The sequence below is a fragment of the Scyliorhinus torazame genome, chromosome 19, assembly GCF_047496885.1.
Source record: "Scyliorhinus torazame isolate Kashiwa2021f chromosome 19, sScyTor2.1, whole genome shotgun sequence".
NCBI classification, from domain to species: domain Eukaryota; kingdom Metazoa; phylum Chordata; class Chondrichthyes; order Carcharhiniformes; family Scyliorhinidae; genus Scyliorhinus; species Scyliorhinus torazame.
In genome coordinates this window covers 93,285,558-93,307,807 of record NC_092725.1, presented here as the reverse complement: position 1 = coordinate 93,307,807, position 22,250 = coordinate 93,285,558, and the positions used below count along the sequence as shown (strand labels likewise).

Below are 22,250 nucleotides of genomic sequence, written 5' to 3'. Positions count from 1 at the left end.
TCCCACAGAATCCTAGGATAAATCCCACCCGGCCCAGGGGACTTATCTAATTTCACACTTTCCAGAATTGTTAACATCTCCTCCTTATGAACCTCAAGCCCTTCTAGTCTAGTCGCCTGAATCTCAGTATTCTCCTCGACAACATTGTCTTTTTCCTGTGTGAATACTGACGAAAAATATTCATTTAGCACCTCTCCTATCTCCTCGGACTCCACGCACAACTTCCCACTACTGTCCTTGACTGGCCCTACTCTTACCCTAGTCATTCTTTTATTCCTGACACATCTATAGAAAGCTTTAGGGTTATCCTTGATCCTACCTGCCAAAGACTTCTCATATCCCCTCCTGGCTCTTCTTAGCTCTCTCTTTAGGTCCTTCCTAGCTAACTTGTAACTCTCGAGCGCCCTAACTGAACCTTCATGTCTCATCTTTACATAAGCCTCCTTCTTCCTCTTGACAAGTGTTTCGACTGCTTTAGTAAACCACGGTTCCCTTGCTCGACCACTTCCTCCCTGCCTGTCAGGTACATACTTATCAAGGACACGCAGTAGCTGTTCCTGGAACAAGCTCCACATTTCCACATTGTGCCCATCCCCTGCAGTTTTCCTCTCCATCCGATGCATCCTACATCTTGCCTCATCGCATCATAATTGCCTTTCCCCCAGATATAACTCTTGCCCTGCGGTATATACCTATCCCTTTCCATCACTAAAGTAAACGTAATCGAATTGTGGTCACTATCACCAAAGTGCTCACCTACCTCCAAATCTAACACCTGTCCTGGTTCATTACCCAGTACCAAATCCAATATGGCCTCGCCTCTCGTTGGCCTATCTACATACTGTGTCAGGAAACCCTCCTGCATACAATGGACAAAAACGGACCCATCTAAAGTACTCGAACTATAGCGTTTCCAGTCAATATTTGGAAAGTTAAAGTCCCCCATAACAACTACCCTGTTGCTTTCACTCCTTTCCAGAATCATCTTTGCAATCCTTTCCTCTACATCTCTGGAACTTTTCAGAGGCCTATAGAAAACCCCTAACAGCGTGACCTCTCCTTTCCTGTTTCTAACCTCAGCCCATACTACCTCAGTAGACGAGTCCTCATCAAACGTCCTTTCTGCCACCGTAATACTGTCCTTGACTAACAATGCCACCCCTCACCCTCTTTTACCACCTTCCCTGAGCTTACTGAAATATCTAAACCCCGGCACCTGCAACAACCATTCCTGTCCCTGCTCTATCCATGTCTCCAAAATGGCCACAACATCGAAGTCCCATCGAAGTAACTGCACATTCTCACGCATTCCTGTCAGTGACTAACTGCACATTCTCACGCATTCCTGGTGGTGAGATCGAACTTGGCGTTGTCAGCGTACATGTGAAAACTGTTACTGTATTTTCAGATGGGACAGCAGGTAGATGAGAGATAGGAGGGGATCAAATATAGATCCACGGGCAATACCAGAGGTAATGGTGTGGGAGTAGGAGGAGAAGACATTATAAGGATTTACGGGTGATGTTTAAATAGATGAGAATGGTATCAGTTTAAGATCGTCCCACACTGGCAGACATCAGTTGAGAGGTATGGGGAGGAAACCCTCTGAAATGGCCTTTGCAAGCCATTCAGTTGAAGGGCAATTAGGGATTGGCAATAACTAACTGTTGGACCAGCCAGTGCCGTCCACATTCCATGAAGGAATAAAAAAAAGGATAGACTGGTCAAACAGGTCAAAGGCATGTCAACGAGGTTAAGGGTGAGGAAACAAAGCGACCCAGAATATGAATGGACGGAACACAACAGAGCCAGTTAGCTATATTGCAAACTCAATGAAGAGAATGGACAGCAGCACCCTCGACTGGTTCAAAGGTTGAATGGCAGTAACATGATGCATAAAATATTACATTTTTCATTTACAATTTGCAGCTTATATTGGTGAATGATCACAACTTGTTTTTTATACACTGCCTTTCATGTAAATGCCTCAAAACAATTCACAGGAAGGTTAAAAACAAGAAATAGGAGCAGAGTAGGCTATTGTGCTCCCTCATTCAATAAGGTCAAGGCTGACTTCCTACCTCAATTCCACCTTCCCACACTACCTCCATATCCTTTGTCATCCAAAAATCTATCATCCTCCGTCTTGAATATAGTCAACAAGCAATCACCAACAGCTCGCTGAGATAGAAAATTCCAAAGATTCACGACCCTCTGATTGAAAAAATTCTTCTCGCCTGAGTCCTAAATGGAAGACCCTTTATCCTGAGGCTGTGATCCTATGTCCTAGCTTCATCAGCCTGGGGAAACATTTTCTCAGCAACTATCTTGTCAAACCTCCTAAGTATACGTTTTAATGGGATCTCCTCTAATTTTTCCAAACTCCAGGAAATATACACTTATTCTATTCAATCTCCCCTCTTCACAGAAATCAGGTTATGAATTTAATCCCATCTCGTTACCTGTCCTCTAATTAGCTCCAGCCTGCAGACCCAATAATTTGCCCAATACCACTTCCCGGGTGTTTGTAATTTTACTGAGATCCTCCTTCCCTTCTATTTCCCGATTTACAATTATTTCTGGGATGTTACTAGTGTCCTCATAGTTGTAGAATTTTACAGCACAGAAAGAGGCCCATCGGCCATTGTGTCTGCGCCAGCCATCAAGCACCTAACTATTCTAATCCCATTTTCCAGCACTTGCTCCATAGCCTTGTATACAATGGCATTTCAAGTGTTCATCTAAATGCTTCTTAAATGTTTTCAAGGTCCCCATCTCTACCACCCTTTCAGGCAGTGAGTTCCAGATTCCCACCACCCTTTGGGTGAAAAGACTTTTCCTCAAATCCCTTCTAAATCTCCTGCCCCTTACCTTAAATCCACACCACTTGGGTATTAACCCCTTTCCAAAGGGAAAAGTTTCTTCCTATCTACGCTATTCATGTCCCTCATAATTTTGTACACCTCAATCAGGTCCCCTGGTCAGCCATCGCTGCTGTGAGGAAATTGACTACAGCCTACACAGGGCTGGTTTAGCTTAGTGGGCTAGACAGCTGGTTTGTAATGCAGAATAAGGCCAGCAGCATGGGTTCAATTCCCGTACCGGCTGGGAATTCTGAATTCTCCCTCTGTGTACCCGAACAGGCGTCGGAATGTGGCGACTAGGGACTTTTCACAGTAACTTCATTGCAGTGTTAATGTAAGCCTACTTGTGACAATAAAGGATTATTATTAACCAGCCCTTTTTCATCGCTCCACCCCAGGCAACATCATAGAATTTACAGTGCAGAAGGAGGCCATTCGGCCCATCGAGTCTGCACCGGCTCTTGGAAAGAGCACCCTATCCCCATAACCCATCAACCCCACCCAACACTATGGACAATTTTGGACACTAAAGGCAATTTAGCATAGCCAACCCACCTAATCTGCACATCTTTGGACTGCGAGAGGAAACCGGAGCACCCGGAGGAAACCCACGCACACACGGGAGGATGTGCAGACTCCGCACAGACAGTGACCCAAGCCGGAATCGAACCTGGGACCCTGGAGCTGTGAAGCAATTGTGCTATCCACAATGCAACCGTGCTGCCCATCGAAACGTTCCGCCTGCTGCCTAGTCTCATTTATTGAAATGAAGATTGATCACAGTTTCTTACTCAAGTTGATTTTCCCACAACCTCAAAACTGTGAACTCCACCTCCTCTAGACTCCCTCTCCTCCCACAGACCTTTGAGGGTGCAACATGGCATCATCTGACCTGTGATACTCAACTCCACCTCCTCTAGACTCACTCTCCTCCCACAGACCTTTGAGGGTGCAACATGGCATCATCTAACCTGTGATACTGAACTTCACTTTTACTTCTTAACATGAGTATTAATTTTTAATTAATTAATTAATTAATAATTAATAACACATCCTGGTGAATCTCCTCTGCACCCTCTCTCGTGCAATCACATCCTTCCTATAGTGTGTACACAGTACTCTAGCTGTGGCCCAAAGAGCATTTTATACAGCTCCATCATAACCTGCCTGCTCTCATATTCTGTACTTTGGCCAGGGCAGCATGGTGGCGCAGTGGTTAGCACTACTGCCTCACGGCACCGATGACCCGGGTTTGATCCCGACCCCGGAGTGGACAGTGTGGAGTTTGCACATTCTCCCCATGTCTGCATGGATCATGCTCCCACAACCCAAAGATATGCAGTGTAGATAGATTGCCTTGCTAAATTGCCTGCATATCTTTGGACTGTGATAGGAAACCTGAGCACCTGGAGGAAACCCATGCAGACACGGTGAGAAAGTGCAACTCCACACAGACAGTCATCAGAGGCCTGAATTGAACCTGGGACCCTGGAGCTGTGAGGCAGCAGTGCTAACCACTGTGCCAACACTGTACAGGTTAAGTAATGAGATTACGGGTAAAGGGTAGAGTGGATCGATGCAGACTTGACAGGACAAATGGCCTACTTCCGCACTGCATGTGTCAATGATTTACTTCTATGTTTTTTCTTTAAATTTAATACTGTCTTTAACTTTTTTAGTTAACCATGGATGATGGACCCTCCTATTGGAGTTTCTTTCTCACATTGGAATGTGTCGATTCTGAGCATTCTGAAATACTCCTTTAAATGTCTGCCACTGAACCTCTATTGATCTATCCCTTAAGCACATTTGTCAGTTCACTTTAGCTAGCCCTGCTCATAGTTGCCCTTATTTAAATTTAAAATACTAGTCTTGGACGTACCCTTCTCTCCCTCAGACTGAATGTAACATTCAATCGTATTATGATCGCTGCTACCTAAGGGAGATTTGACTATGAGGTTATCAATTAATCCCATCTCATTCCTTGCACAAACCAGGTCTAGAATAGCCTGTCCTCTTGTTGGCTCCAAAACGTGCTGTTTTAAGAAACTATCCTGAAAACATTCTATGAAACACCTCATCTTTGGGTTGTGGGGGCGAAACCCACGCAAACACGGGGAGAATGTGCAAACTCCACATGGACAGTGACCCAGAACCGGGATCAAACCTGGGACCTCGGTGCCGTGAGGCAGCAGTGCTAACCACTGCACCACTGTGCTTCCAAATACCATAATGAATTAACAGAGCCACCCCTCCACCTTGTTCCAACTCCTGCCCTTCCTAAATGTCACATACTCTTCATGTCTTAATGTATGTCATCCTGTAGCCATATCCCTAGCTATCAGATCGTACTTATTAATTTAAGTTACATTCATGCCACACAAGTGCCCGGCAGTGACCATCTCCTATATGACAGGATATAACCACCATCCCCTGACTTACCATCGCTGAATCCCCCACAATCAACATCCTGGGGGCTACCATTGATCAGAAACTGAACTGGACTAGCCATATTAATACTGTGGCTACCAGGGCAGGTTAAAGGCTAGGAATCCTATGGCGAGCAACTCACCTCCTGGCCCACCAAAGCCTGTCCACCGTCTACAAGGCACAAGTCAGGAGTGTAATGGAATACTCTCCACTTGCCTGGATGTGTGCAGCTCCAACAACACTCAAGAAGCTCAACACCATCCAGGACAAAGCAGCCCGCTTCATCGTTCCCCCTTCCACTAACATTCAAACCCTCCACCTCCGATGAACAGTGGCAGCCATGTATACCATCTACAAGATGCACGCAGTAACTCACCAAGGTTCCTCAGACAGCACCTTCCAAACCTACGACCACTACCATCTAGAAGGACAAGAGCAGCAGATACCTGGGAACCACACCACTTCCAATCCACTCACAACCCTGACTTGGAAATATATTGCCGTTCCTTCACTGTCGCTGAGTCAGCATCCCGAAACTCCAGCCCGAACAGCAGTGAGTGTATCTGCAGCTCAAGGACTGCAGCAGTTCAAGAAGGCAACTCACCACCACCTTCTGAAGGGCAACTAGGGATGAGCAATAAATACTGATCTAGCCAGTGACGCCCACATCCCGTAAATGAATTTAATAAAATTAGATCAGTTCATCAGTTTTATTTCAAATGCAATGTGTATTTAGATAGAGCTTTTAATGTTGTCCTTTTATTTTTTTTATTATTATTGTAACATGTAGCCTTATCTGCTGATTTACTCTTAGATTTGTATTCTGTCCCTTCTTGTCACCATCTGTTTATCATTTCCCATATTAGTATCTATCTCTCTTGCCTTGTCTCTACTTTTTGATATACCCCATCTTCACAAATTTGGTTCCTTTCCCTGATATTCAGCTTGTAACTCTCTCTCTCTACTTCCCTCGTTTAGCACAGGGCTATATCGCTGGCTTTGAAAGCAGACCAAGGCAGGCCAGCAGCACTGTTCGATTCCCGTAACAGCCTCCCCGAACAGGTGCCGGAATGTGGCGACTAGGGGCTTTTCACCGTAACTTCATTTGAAGCCTACTTGTGACAATAAGCGATTTTCATTTCATTCATTTTGTTATGCATTTCGCTAGAACATCAGTCCTAGCTCCATTCAGGTGGAGACCAACCCAATGGTACAGATCCCACTTTCACAGTACTGGTGCCAATGTCCCACAAATCGGAACCCACTTCTCCCACACCAGTCTTTGAGCCACGCATTAATTTCTCTAATCATATTTCTCCTATGCCAACTTGCACTTGGCTGAGATAATAATCCAGAAATTATTACCTTTGAGGTTTTGCTTCTTAATTTGGTGCCTAGCTCCTCACATTGACTATGCAGAACCTCTTTCCTCATCCTGCCTATGTCATTGGACAACAACCACAAGTTCCTCTCCAGCCCAGTGCGGATGTTCCAAACCCTGGCACTGGACAGGCAACACAGCTGTCTGGACTCTTGCTCCCTGCTACAGAGAACAATGTCAATCTCCCTCACTGTACTGCCCCTACTACCACTGCATTCTTATGTGCTCCCCCCACTTGAATGGCTTCCTGTACCACAGTGCCATGGTCAGTTAGCTCATCCACCCTGCACCCTCCAATCACATCCTACCTAGCTGAATTAACCTGAAACCTGTTGGACCATTGCAGTGGCTGATAATCCTGCCTTCTAGGGTCTCGTTATCCGCTTCAGCTACAGCCACACACCCCCTGTCCCTGTCCACTTTCCAAACGGGAAAACCCAAGGGATACGACCACCTCCTGAAACAAAGCATCCAAGTAACTCTCTCCCTCCTTGATGTGTCGCAGTGTCCACAGTTCAATGACTCTGAGCTGAAGCTCAAGCCGCAGACATTTACTGTAGATGTGCTTGCCCTGGATAACACCAGTATCCATGAGCTCCCACAGGCTGCAGCCTTAACACATCAACTGTCCTGCCATACTTATGAAGTTTAATTACTCAAGTAGGTTATTCAATTATTAATTTTTAAAAAGATATTTATTAATATGATCACAAATTCCACTACTATTTTAAATCTTAGGAAAATAGACCTTGACCACTTACCGGATATTTACCAGATACCGACCAACAGTTTACCACCTCCACTGTAGTAGAGCAGAAACCACTTCCTACAGGGAAGTTGCACTCAGTGCTGCTCACACAGGGAGTATCTGGATTTCTATGTTCTGAACACAGGTAGCTGAGCCCAGGTCCAGCAGAGACCAATTCAAGCCAGTTTTCTTAATTAACTATTTCAGCTGCTGCCAGTAGATAGCTTCTACCTCCCTGTTTAGGCCCCTGGATGAGACATAGAAGTTAAACAGTACTTGCAGTTAAATATTAAATACAAACAATATTAGATTTTAAATTAAAATTTTAATTAAAATTAGATTTTAAAGATATTTAAGTTTGCCTCAGCTCACCAAACTTCCACACCCCATTTGAGATTGCGCTGCAGTAAATAAGAATGATCCCAGAACTGAACCTTGTGGAATACCACTTCCCACCTTCTGCCAATCTAAATAACAATCCTTTCCTCTCAATCTCAGCATTCTCTCATAAAGTAGCAATCCGTTCTGTCACTTTCCCCGACTCCACATTGTCTGACATTATTCATTAGTTACTATGAGACACCTTATCAAACGCTTTTGAAAATCCAGATAAATTGCATCCAATGCATTGCCATAGCTACTCAAAAAAATTAAGCAAAAGTTTCCCCTTTGAAATCCATGCTGATTGGTGATTATGATCTCATATCATAGAATCATAGAAGTTACAGTGCAGAAGGAGGCATTTGGCCCATCGAGTCTGAAGCAGCCCCTGGAAAGAGCACCCCACTTAAGCCCCACACCTTCAACCTATCCCTGTAACCCAGTAACACCACCTAACCTTTTTTTTTTGGACACTAAGGACAATTTAGCATGGCCAATCCACCTAAGCTGCACATCTTTGGACTGTGGGAGGAAACCGGAGCACCCGGAGGAAACCCACGCAGGCATGGGGAGAACGTGCAGACTCCGCACAGACAGTGACCCAAGCTGGGAATTGAACCTGGGACCCTGGCGCTGTGAAGCAACTGTGTTAACCACTGTGCTACAGTGCTGCTCAATCGGAAATTGTTGACCCTGATATTGAATCAGGAAGGATGACAGATTTTTGTTGGATAAAGGAAACAAGTGATATGGATCAAAGGAAGGTAGTTGAAGCGGAGACACAGGTCAGCTAAGATCTAACTAAATTAGGGGAACAGGCTTGAGGGGCTGACTGGTCTACTCCAGTTACTATGTTCTCAGCTATGCGGATAGTCAGCGACTACAAATGAAGATGATCCATAATCCACCAAACAACATTTTGAAGGAGCATGTTTGATTGATTGATTGATTAATTCATTTTTTTCTGTGGCCAAGGGAACATACACAATACGTACACAGTAGACAAAAAGAATAATCGGCAAAGTACATTGACAAATGGTGATTGGTTACAGTGCGAAACAAGGGCCAAACAAAGCAAATACATGAGCAAGAGCAGCATAGGGCATCGAGAATAGTGTTCTTACATGGAACAGATCAGTCCGAGGGAGAGTCATTGAGTTTAGTAGCTGTGGGGAAGCTGTTCCTATGTCTGGATGTGCGGGTCTTCAGACTTCTGCCTGATGGAAGGGTCTGGAAGACGGCAAAGCCTGGATGTGAAGGGTCTCTGATAATGCTGTCTGCCTTCCTGAGGCAGTGGAAGGTGTAGACAGAATCAATGGGAGGGTGGCAAGTTTGTTTGCTGCGTTGGGCTGAGATCACCAGACTCTACAGTTTCTTGCAATCTTGGTTCGAGCAGTTGCCATACCAAGCTGCGATGCAACCGGATAGGATGCTCTCTCTGGCACATCTGTAGAAGTTTGAGAGAGTCGATGCAGACATACAGAATTTCTTTAGCTTCCGTAGGAAGTTGAGACGTTGTTGGGCTTTCTTGACTGTTGCATCAACGAGTGGACCAGGACAGACTGTTGGTGATGGTGATCCCCAGGATCTTAAAGCAATCGACCATCTCCACTTCGGAGTCATTGAGGTAGCCAGGGGACAGGGGGCGGGCTACGCTTCCTGAAGTTGATGTTCAATTCCTTGGTCTTTCCGACTTTTAAAGAGGTTGTTTTTGCTACACTATGCAACCAAGTGATCGATCTCCCTTCTGTACTCTGATTCGTCGTTGTTTGTGATATGACCCACCACAGTCATACACCCACAAACTTATAGATCAAATTGGAATTAAATCTTGCAACGCAGTCGTGTGTGCGTGTATAGGGAGTACAGTAGAGGACTGAGCACACATCCTTGCTTGGCCCCGGTGTTGAGGACTCTTGAGGAGGTGTTGTTTAAATAATAATAATCTTTATTGTCACAAGTAGGCTTACATTAACAATGCAATGAAGTTACTGTGAAAGGCCTGACAGATTGCAGTCTGTTGGTGAGGAAGTCAAGGATCCAGCTGCACAGGGAGGGATCAAGTCCAAGATTGCAGAGTTTGGTTATTATCTTGTCGGGATAATGGTGTTGAAGGCGGAGCTGTAGTCTATGAACAGCAGTCTGACATAGGTGTCCTTGTGTTACATTGACTGACTGGCTAAAATGTGAAAACAATAGTTTGAGGTAATTCTACAAATCAAGTGTTCACAATCCAGCAATAATGCCACTGCCCTACATTTAACACACACACACCCTCAACTGGGAATGAGAGATTGTGGAAATGCCTCTTTAATACAGTGAATTATTAAATAATTCTGTGAACATTTTCATTTGTTTTGCTTTTATTAAAACAACAAAGATCTCATTTGGTGAATTCTTAGACCAAACAGCCCCTTGAAATAGAATGCAAGAGATCAGCTGCTTATGACAGGAACACAATGTTTTAATAAAAAACTCAGCTTGTGGTTCTACCAAAATTATATCTTAATAATAAGGACATGGGGGTTATTTGAAAGTGCGTTCATTCACATCGCATGTTAAGACCTCCGGTTGTCCCAAAGCATTTCACAGTCAAAGTAGCATTTTTTATGCGTGCAAATAATCACCAAGGACCTGCCTTTAGACAGAGGCCTTAAAGAAAAAATGTTTTAATGATGTTCCTTGGGAAAAAGATGTTGGCTAGGGCACAAGGAGAAATTGACTTTTCTTTTCAAATAGTGCCATGGAATATTTTACATCTACCCGCGAGGGCAGATAAGATCTTGGTTTAATATCTCAATAGAGAGGTGGCACCTCCAACAGGAAGGCACTGAGTACTGCACTGATGGACAACCTAGATCATGTATTTAAACCTCTGGAGTGAGGCTTGAACCCATAACCTTCTGTCTCAGAAACAAGCATTGATCTAACACTATGGCCAGTAATTATCTCGGTGAATGAAGGAACAGGCAATGCCAGTGGCTTCAACATTCGCCTGATTCACCAGCCTTTGGCCCAATTAATTATCATGTGATTGCAATCTAGGAAAAAATACCATCTGTTCTACCCTTTGTAAAAAGCAAGTTTGCCAGAATAAGTTTGCCAGCCTGTAAGGCATAAGCACAAAGTATTTTTGAAGTCAGCACCTAATTTGGCAGTCCCACTTATGAAAGAAAAATATAAGTGAGCCAGATGAACAGCATCATTCCTGGTTTAATACAGGGGCTAGAAGAGAACCCTGATCTTTAATATCAGATTGCTTATCTGGCATTGAGTCTTAAATGAGCTAGTTTCTTCAATGTGGAAGATCAAAGCCATTATTGGTGCCTTGTTCAACCCCAAGCTAAACTTCCAACTCCATGGGCGGGATTCTCCAATAATGGGGCTATGTCCCCACTCCAGCGTGAAAACACAGGCGAATCACTCTGGACTTTCCTGAAGAAAGACACGTAGACACAGGGAGAACGTGCAGACTCCGCAGACAGTGAGCCAAGCCAGGAATTGAACCCGGGTCCCTGGTGCTGTGAATCAATAGTGCCAACCACCGTGCTACAATGCCGCTCATAAGAACATATGAATAGGTGCAGCAGTAGGCCATTCAGCCTGCAAGAGCCCACTAAGCCATTCACTGAGATTTTGGTTGATCTTCTACTTCAAAGCCATTTTCCTGCACTATCCCCGATGATTTTATTATGTAGAAATCTATCAATTTCAGTTTGAACATACTGAACAGCTGAGCCTGCACAGCACACTAGGACAAAGAATTCCAAAGATTCACCACCCTCTGAATGAAGAAATGTCTCCTCACCCTAGACCTATATGGCTCGCCCCTTACTCTGAGACTGTGTAATCTTGAATTTATCGAAACCTTGCCACCCATATTGTATCTCGCGCCAAGTCACATTTGCAAATCTTTCTGTGGTTTTACCCCTCACGATCTTTGTAATCTCCTCCAATTTCACAATCCTGTAATCTCCTCCAACTTCAAAATCCTCTAACATGTCTGTACTACTCCAATTCTGGTCCATTGTTTATTCCTATTTTTCTGTACTTATCCACTAATGTCTGTGCCTTAACCTGTCAAGGACTTAAAAAGCTTACATTTCCTTCTCAAACTTCTGCATTTTGACTGCAGCGTTAAGAGCACTCCATACTACCACCATGGAGCACAGACAAAGCTCATTAGATCACGCAAAGTGCCGGAAGCAGATTGCGGAACTGCAGTCTTTGCTTTCAGTGCAAAATGGGTTTCAGAGCACCTTTGGATCCCAATTAGATGAGGAAGACGGCCCTGATTGGCAAGAATTAAACAAAACCGCGCATAGGTATGTCAGGGAACATGTGCGCAAGGAAAGCCCCAAAAGAGAAAAGCACCCCAACACCCCACAGGAGCAGATAGATCAGGCATCCATGAATCCAGTCACTACCCACCACACAGTCACATTGGAAGGAGACGCAGAATTCCTCTACACCACCCCCTTAACCATGACCCAATTACGGGACCCGTGCGAAAAGATCACACCGTTCCTCCCCACCTCAGACCGCCCACCACTTCTTTGCTAGAGTGAAGCAGCAGGCGACCATGTACGGCCTGGATGAGCGTGAGCAAGTGAAGCTCACAGTTTTAAGCTTAGACCCTCCGGTTGTAGCAGCCCTTCCCGACCCACAGAATGTAGGAAGAGGCACCTTTGCAGAGATGCACACGGCGATCCTAGATGTGATCGGTTATAACAGAGGTGACCCAGTAGAAGGCCTGAATAAGTGCAGGCAGAAGAAAACAGAACACCCCACAGCGTTTGCTGGACGCCTGTGGATCCATTTTACAGCAGTTTTTTTGAGAGTTAGCCCGCACCCATTTGTCCCCAGAAAACATGGCCAAATGGACCCGTACCCTTATCTCCCATGCCACAGAGGCAGGACAAAAAGCTTGCACCAAATATGACCCCTCGGAAGAAGCGCACAATGAAAAATGGGTTTTAAAAAGTTTGTCCCGCACCTGGGAGCAATCTGTCCAAAACAAACCCGCGATTAGGAAATCCGAAGAACAGCAGGCAGAGGCAGATATCCAAGCAGTTAAAGCGCACCAGAACCCCGCATGGGTGAACGAAAGCATGAACAGCCCCCCACAGAAACCACAGGAGTGTTACAACTGTGGACAATTAGGTCACTTTGCACGAGAATGCAACGCCCCACGAAAACCACAGAGAGCCCAGCAGGCAGGCACTCTGAATAGAAACAGGACAGAGCCCATACAGTGCAAGCACCCGTTCAGACCAGACAGACATGAACGGAACTGATTGACGGTGTTCGGACTCCCCCACTTGGGACTGCGACATCCTTTAGGATAGGTCCGGCCGACCAGTCGTTGCAGTGAAAATACGGGGACAGCCCATCGAATTTCTCTGGGACACAGGAGGGTCCCGCACCACAATTAATTCCTCCACCATGTTCCAAAAAGACACGTGGCCCACTGCAGCCACAATCACCCTCAGCGGCTTCACAGGCCACTCACAACAGGGACACATCACAGCCCCTGTACCCATTCAAATTCGCAATATTACCACAAAACACCCCATAGTTTTGGTCGATCTGGACCACACAGCAGAACACATTTTGGGCTTCGATTTCATGAACTCCCACAACCTTTCATTTGACCCAGTAAATCAATGTGTCTGGAAAATGACAAAGTCAGCAAGAGCCCCCGCAACGCTCACAGTAGGTGAGTATGCTAATTAGATTAGCGCAGTCGGCGATTTTTAGTTTGACCCGACCACGATTAGTGCAGACAAACAGGTTAGGGCAGTTCTACAGAAAAACAGGACTGCATTTGCGAGTCATCAGCATGACCGCGGCAGGATGGTTGGTTCCGTTCAAATAACAGGACCTGACCCTAGACCCCAGAAGCAATATGGATTTCCCCAAGAGGCAGTGGGAGAAATCTCAAAAGTTATCGATAGCTTATTAGAACAAGGCGTACTTAGATCAGTAGCCTCTACTAATAATGCCCCGATTTGGCCAGTGAGAAAGCCCGATGGATCATGGCGACTGACCATCGATTACCGGGAACTCAACAAAGTCACCCCCGCAGCAGCCCCCACGGTAGCCACAAGTCCCGAGACCATGCTCAAACAGGGACACAACTCACACTATTTTATGGTTTTGGACATCAGTAACGGATTCTGGTCCATTCCATTGGCAAAAGCATGCCAGTAAAATTTGCCTTCACTTTTAAAAATCAGCAGTACACGTGGATATGCCTTCCACAAGGATTCCACAACTCCCCCTCCATTTTCCACCGACAGCTGGCAAATGGTTTATCAAAATTTTCTCGCCCCGAATGTCTGGTCCAGTATGTGGATGACCTATTACTGTAGACAGACACCAAGGCAGAGCACATTGAGCTTCTGGCCGAACTCCTGGTACGCCGACAGCAGATTAGATGCAAAGTGAACCCCAAAAAGGCCCAACTTTTGGAAGACAAAGTGGCATATTTGGGAACGATTATCACACATGGTAAACGCGAGATCGAGCATAAAGGATTGACTCGATTGTCAAATTGCCCCTTCCCCAGAATGATTCAGCCCTCCGGTCGTTTTTAGGACTGGTTGGCTACTGCCGAAACCCAGATTGACGGTTTCGCCACCAAAGCAGCACCCCTCTCGGACATCCTAAAGAAAGGAGCCCCTTGGGAATGGCTTCCGCAGCACACGGATGCAGTAGATGCCTTAAAGAACGCACTTATTGCAGCCGCCGCACTACAGGCTCCAGACCCGCTTTCCCCCTATGCTATAGAGATAGCTAGCACAGACCGCACCCTTTCGGCCGTGCTCCTCCAGGAACGGCACAAACAGTTAAGACCCGTGGCTTACGCCTCCAAAGTTTTAGATCCTGTGCAGCAGGGATTTTCGGCCGCAGTTTTCTGGGCAGTTCAATACTTCTCATACATCACCGGACTAAACCCCAACACAATCCTCACGGAACACACCCCACCCAACTTTTACTAGACGGACGACTTAAGGACGGTACAGTAAGCCAGATTAGAGCAGCCAGATGGACCCTTCTTTTGCAGGGACGGGACATCACTGTTAAAAGGACCAAGACCCACACTTTCCTAGCCGACAACCTTCAGTACCCAGGCACCCCCACGAATGTGAAATCATCTCACCGCACCATAACACAGGCCTCTTTATTGCAAAAACACCCCTCAGAAACATAGGTAGTTCACACCAGAGTCCCCAGCACACAGACACATGCGCACCTTTGAGAATATATGTGGATGGTTCTTCCACTGTATTAGACGGGAAGCACATTACAGGATGCGGCATCTATGTTGAGGACACGCAGGGACTCGCCCTAGAAGAAATCTCCTTAAAACTACCAGGGCACTTAAGCACGCAGGCAGCAGAACTAGCAGCCATTGTGTACATTATAGATCACCCTTCCCCCAGCCCAGCAGACATATACTCGGACAGCCTCTATGTCTGCAACAGCCTCACAGAATTCCTACCCCTGTGGAAAGCAAGAGGATTTGTTTCCGCCGACAGAAAACCCCTCCCTTCAGCCCCATTGCTCCAGCCCATTTTAGACAAAGCACAGGACAGGATTTTTGGCATCATTAAAGTCCGAAGTCACCACCGTTCCTCCCCACCTGGAAATGTAAAAGCCGACGCACTGGCTAAAGCAGGTTCCAGACACGGATATTTTTGGAACCCCCCCGAAAACGCCCCAGTGATTGCAGTTCAGGTCTCACAGACTAATATCGAGGATTTAGTGCAGACCCAGAAGCAAGATAGTAATCTCAGGGAGATTTTAAAAGGAAACTTTCCAGCCCCATATGATAGGTTTACAAATGCACTGACCACACATGATGGTGTGATCCTGAAAGACACCCTTTATGTGATTCCTGAACAGGACAGGAATCAGCTTATTTGTTCGTTCCATGATAGTCATGGGCATCAGGAAATTGACCCCACCTCAGGCAGCTCTGTTGGTGGACGAATTTAAAGGACGACGTCACGCACTACGTTGAAAATTGCCTTATCTGTGCCCAAAACAATCCGGACAGAAAAAAAAGAAAGCTCAGCTTAGCCACACCTGCCCCGTTAATGGCCCCTGGACTAACCTCCAGATTGATTTTATAGGACCATTGCCCCCTAGCAGGAATGGTCACAAGTACATGTTAGTTGTCATAGACACGTTTACAAAATGGGTAGAAGAATTCCCATCTAGGACAAACACGGCAAAGACTACAGCAAAGATTTTAACTCACATCTTTACGAGATGGGGACTCCCCTGCAGCATTGAATTCGACCAAGGTTCCCATTTTACGGGACGTGTCATGAAGAACATCCTCATGATATTTGGCATTACCCAAAAATTCCACATCGCATACCACCCCCAGTCAAGTGGTATCATGGAGAGAATGAATCGGACCCGAAAAGCAACCCTCAGGAAAATGGTCTGACAAAAGATCACCACTTGGGATTCAGTCCTCCCTTTTGCATTAATGTTTTTACGTAACACTGTTTCAACATCCACAGGCTACACCCCACACACTCTCATGACAGGACGACCCATGAAAGGCACAGAATTTTTATTAGGACTTGACTTGACCAGCCCCGAAGTGACGTCCCTCACACACGAGAACGCAGTCAATTAGTGGAAAATGTAAAAACGGCTCAGCTAGCAGCCGCAGTAAAATTAGGCACCAGGAAGAAACAGAGAAAGGCCTGTTTCGACAAGACAGTGCACGCGACTGAGTTTGAAGTAGGACAGCAGGTCATGTTCTCCATTTACAACCCCAGCTCGTTCCTGTCACCCAAGTATTCGGATCCGTACTCCGTTGCGGACAAAGTAAGCCCCTCCGTGTATAAAATTAAGAACCCCAACGGGAAGAGTGCGTGGTTCCATATTAACCAGCTCAAGGCATATGGCTCGCAGTGTAACCACACACGCCACGTCATGCTCGATGCAGCAGACCACACCCCGCTCACAGCCAACATATCCCTACCGTCCCCCAACACGTCCAACCCATCCACGGACTCTCCCTCGACTCCACCCCCGAACTCTAGACTCCGCCCCAGAACGCCCACAGACAGCAGCAGCAGAGACGGCGACTGTGACAGACAATAGCCACAGCACGCCTCCTTACTATCCCCATGCAACAGGACCCACACCCAGCGAATCTGAACACGATTCGAGTGATCCCTTCCTGATCACATTCCTCAACAAACCTCACCAAAGACCACCGCCCTACGATGATGACCCCAACTCCGTCCTCACAGAATTAGACAACACCTTTTGGCACTGTGACAATTCATACAGGCTCTTCCGAAACAACGAGATGGACCCCAAGTCACACCATGCAGTTTTGGCAACCCTCATCCATTCAGGAGTATGGCATCCGGGAGAAGAGGATGACTTTGAGTCTGACTCCCAAAACGAGAACCCCTTTGCGACCCTGTTCGCAACTGATAACTGAGGTGTCCAGATGATGTTTAAAAGGAACCGCTTGGGAGAAACGGTGTCCTGATGGAACCTGCACAATATTCGTTGCATGTTTTGTTTGCCTAATGTTCTTTGTTTCAGTTTAAATCGCTTCCACGGCCACACGCCATATTTGTCAGCATAAACCTGTGAAAACTTGCCAGCACGCTTATCGGCAGAAACCGCTGAAAGTTTGCCAGACCCCCGTTCATAACTACTCTTCTGGTTTGACGGTAGAATCTTTACAGCAACCCCCCACGATGACCACATTCTTACCCGTTCTTGCCGGTTGCTCAGGCAGTGGAGAAACTGCATTGGTCTCCGCCCTGCCTGAGGACCCCCCCTCTGGTCACCTACACTCGGGTAGAGCACATACGGCATAGATCACCATCCTACCCGGGGATTCCATCCAAATCTTACCCCCCGCGTCCCATACGCACCGCATTTGTGGCTCATTATGTTCAAAATTCTTTTGTTTGATTTTGGTTGTTTCCCTCTGCTATTTACATCCTCAAAACACTAGGATGGTAAATCACACAGGCTGTGAGGCGGCTCGTAGTACGGTAGTATTCTCTTTGTCTAGTCCAAATTTTTGGTTTAAAAAAAATGAGGGAGTCACACATGGTGACCAATTATAAAGGGAAATTTGCACTTAAAGACAGACATGCTAACATTCAAGATATTACACAAGATAGTAACAGATATTATGCTTGTGTCCATAGAACTCCGGAACCTCAGGAACTCCAGAGGAAGGAAAAGAAGAGAAAACAATGAAGACGTCATACGTGTTTTTCGTCGTTATTGTAATCTGTATCCGGTTCCGTGCGAATGCGAATCCTGACCCCAACCCCTCCGGCCGTCAATGATTCACTTCCCCATAGCACCCAGAGCCCAGTGACAAGTAACAACACACTATCATGGTGCGATAGGTTTATAACATGGTACTCCCTTTCATACGTAATTGAATCCCTTCTAGTACTGGCGATATTCTGCAGCATCGTGCAGACTATCCGCATGAGAAAATGGCGAAGGAGAGCCTACCGCTCTCGCACCCTGGTATACAGGATGTGATCCCCTATTTTCGGTTTTCACCAGGCCCCCGAACTCCTTGATCTACAATAAAGGACATTCATTCGGCGCCATTTTGTGAATAAAAACAACTGAGAGAATGTAAATCTCTGTGCTTGACTGCCAAGCTAGAGAAACTTTGTTGCTGCTATTTGTACATTTAAAGTGTTGTAGATTATTTTTGATTTGAGTGAGGATAGTTTATTGAGGATAGTTAGAGGTACTGTTTTTTTAATGTTGTAATGCATGTCCCTGTTGTGACATATTGCCACTTAGAATTGTTAGTTAAAAATTTTCATACATAGTTATGGTCAGTGTAGAGGCCATGGAAGAGTGTTCGCTGGGTCAGGAAGTGAAGATGATGCAGTTATGTGATCCTTCACGCTTCGCGTTAGGGATCACAAGGAGGGAGTGTAGCCACTGGGTTGGCCACTTCCCGACTTAAAATGGAAATCCGCAAAGAATGCAGGGAAATTCAGCCAAACCAGGAAAAACTAGGTGCAAAGTCTCCTGTGTATTAGAATTTGCAGAAACCCAGACAGCACTGAAACTCTCAGCCATCTGCATACTAATGAGCGATCCCCGGGAACAATTGAAACATGTAAGGTGAATAAGGCCAAGCCAGACTCCTCAGCGCCAGCAGGAGCCAAGACAAAGGAATGCCAACGGACACTCAAGGACCGCCCAGCGATCAGGGAACGGCTCCAGTATTGGAGAAATCGATCCAAGTGATCGGAACGTAGTCCAATCACTTGGAACCAGATACGGGGTCCGCCCCGAAGTCCCCGGGGACTATAAAGTAGTCCCCAAGTTCAATTCATCCTTCTTGGCAGGTCACTCAGCAGCGTGAAACCCTCGACAGTGAAACTACCTAGCTGCCGCAACAACCAAGTAAGTCTCCAGTCAACGCACGCTACGAGATAGGCGCTCCTAGCTACCAGTCCATACCAGCTTTGAATCCTGCAGACTCAGAATCGAACAAAAGGCCATTTGTTCCCCTGACCTGGTGGGCCAGTTCCGAAGCCAAGTATAGGCCTATTAGTAATAGCAGAGGTGGCCTCTAGTAAGTAGAGTTTTATGCATGAGTAGTGATTGACGGTGTATAATAAATGTGTTTTGATTTGAATCTTACTAATTGGTGTGTCAAGTTATTGATCAGTACTGGAACTTGAACCTCGTGGTGGTATCATAAAGATACCTGGCGACTCTAGAGCAAAGATTATAGAAACAGTGCAAATTAAGTAAAGACACAACGCGCAACAAATTAAGAGCCAACCAAAGTTAGCAACATGTGCTAAATGTGGCATTACTGAGAGGCAGCAGCATTGTTAATAGAACCATTAAGCACAGGAGGCCATTCAACCCATCATGTCTGTACTGGCTTCTTATTGGAGTAATCCAAAACTAAATCTCACAGCCTTGTTACAATATAAAAACGAGCAATTTAATTGGAAGGTGCTGGAGTAACAAAATTAGATTTAAGTGCAGGCCAAGAGCAAAAAAATCTGAAAATCTCATCTCAGAATTCTTTAGGTGATCAAAACTGGTCTGGACCCCACTCACCCAGAGTTACCTATTGTTTTATTTGCAACCCGGACAGGGACCAGCCATCTTTTCTAGGTATACAGCAAATCAGCAGTCACCACCCAAGCCAACAGCATTGCTTAGCAGCTAGTACTCCTGATTGTGAATAAGAATCTAAAGGGCTCAAATCCCACGAGGGACTGGAACATAAATATCCAGGCAGTATGGCTCCTTCTTTAGCATGTAACAGCAATCCCATTGTCCTTTGAGGAAGAGGGAGTTATCCCGAATGTCGTGTCCAATATTGATCCCACAATCAACATCATTAAAGCACAATAGCTAGTCATTATTACATTGTGTAGTGTGTAGTTTGGGTGGCATGTTTCCTACGATAGTGACATTTCAAATACTTCAGTACTCTGAAGCATCCCAAATTCATGAAAGGTGCTATACAAATTCAAGTCTTTTACTATTATCGGAGAACTACCCAACATTCAACTTTATTCTGCCCTTACTTAATTTGCAAGCTGTATAACCCCCAAGTCTTTCAGTCTGTCTAGTTGAAACAATTTGTCCATGTAAACACAATCTAATCCCTTCATTATTTTATAAATCTTGATCAAATTACCTGAGTTTACACTTCTCTGGATTATACAGATTCAGTTCAGGTAGTCTGCTGATTTGTCTGTCCATTGCTTGAACATGCTCGTTACTGCTGGTTAGTTCAGGACCAGGCCACTGGAGTATGACACAGCGGCCATACCCTCATCCTCTGAAATTGAATATCTTGACCAATTGCTTCTAATCTGTAATGGACAGAAATCTAAGTAATATTAGTTTAATTCCCGCGAGACTTCGTTTTCAGAACCCAATGAACTCAAAAAATGCCAAAGGTGTCCAACAGGTGCTGTTGACGAGATGTGTTCTCATTCCAGGAAGATGAACTACTGAAAAGCTGTGCAATCAATGAAGGTAGCGGAATGTTCTCTAATCTTTAACTGATGTGGGGCATTCATTACACATCTCGTGCTGACACCAGTCTACAACTTGTATTTATAACCACGCCTTTAATATTTAATCTTCAGAGAGCGATATCAATTTTAGCCCAGATCATTTTAGCCCAGAGTTCTGCTTCCACCACAAAACCTTTTGCTACTTGGTGTGCAAATCAAATTTACTACCTTGGTGCAACTCTTGGCACAGGAGGCCACCTCTGCTAGCTGCAACAACGGATGAACAGACATTGGGCGACAATCACCAGGCAGGAATGTTCCTTTTCAGTCAGGAAATACTTCAGCAGTCAAGGGCATTCAGCCTCTGATCTTCAGGTAAGCGTTCTCCAAGGTGGCCTTCAGGACAATGCAGAATCGCCGAGCAGAAACTGATAGCCAAGTTCTGCACGCACGAGTACGGCCTCAACCGGGATCTTGAATTCATGTCTCACTACATTTAACCCCTCACCATCTTGCCTTGGCTAGCAAAATCCTACCATCTGCCCTGGCTTGAGACAATTCACACCTCTTTAACCTGTGATTAGCCCTCTCTCCAGGCGCACCGTCGAACCTGCAAAGACTTGTATTCAAAGTATCATCTTGCATCATTGGCTCTGACTATATGTGTGGTTGTGGAACCTACCTCTTCATTCACCTGATGATGGAGCTGCGCTAGTGATTCCAAATAAATCTGTTTGATTTTATCTGTTGTTGTAAGACTTCTTACCATTTTGAAAAGAACAAGGTAAGCCTCGACTGAAATATCCAAGATTGTGGAGAGCAACATTTGTAAGCCCAGCAACATGACCGTTTCCACAATTAAATCATGATTATTAATTGCCAAATTTCTTATTTCCTTTTCACCCCCTCCCCCGCATTCATTTTCTTCCTTTGGGAGAATAATAATTTATATTAATGTCACAAGTAGGCTTACATTAACATTGTAATGAAGTTACTGTGAAAATCCCCTGGTCGCCACACTCCGGCACCTGTCCAGATACACGGAGGGAGAATTCAGAATGTCCAATTCACCTAACAAGCACCTCTTTTGGGACTTGTGGGAGGAAACTGGAGCAAACCCATGCAGAACATGGGGAGAATATGCAGACACCCCAGACAGTGACCCAAGCTGGGAATTGAACTCTGGTCCCTGGCGCTGTGAAGCAACAGTACTAACCACTGTGCCACCATGAAGGAACTGTATTCACGTATAGCTTTCTTGGGTACTGCTGAAATCCAAATGTCAAGCACAAAGCTGAATGGCACCAGATGATAAGCTTCTAATCTGCTGTGTCATCCCTAATGGCTCACTTTTTAATGAAGCATGGGAAAAGTAACAGAGGAATGCATGCAGGCTTCACAACAGCAAATCACAT

The 22,250-nt window shown here is 45.5% G+C and overlaps 1 protein-coding gene across 3 annotated transcripts in view; it reads left to right on the top strand.

Moving 5' to 3' along the window:
• The window catches only part of dram1 (DNA-damage regulated autophagy modulator 1), a 110,389-nt gene extending 90,854 nt beyond the window's left edge, over window positions 1-19,535 (top strand). For 2 of the 3 annotated variants that reach the window (XM_072484780.1, XM_072484778.1), the window contains exon 7: window positions 18,013-19,535. In XM_072484780.1, the coding sequence (XP_072340881.1) occupies window positions 18,013-18,156 (144 nt within the window). In that variant the 3' untranslated portion in view covers window positions 18,157-19,535. The remainder of the gene's footprint in view (window positions 1-18,012) is intronic. The other variant, XR_011936506.1, reaches the window with a different exon arrangement.
• Window positions 19,536-22,250: the final 2,715 nt, after the last annotated feature.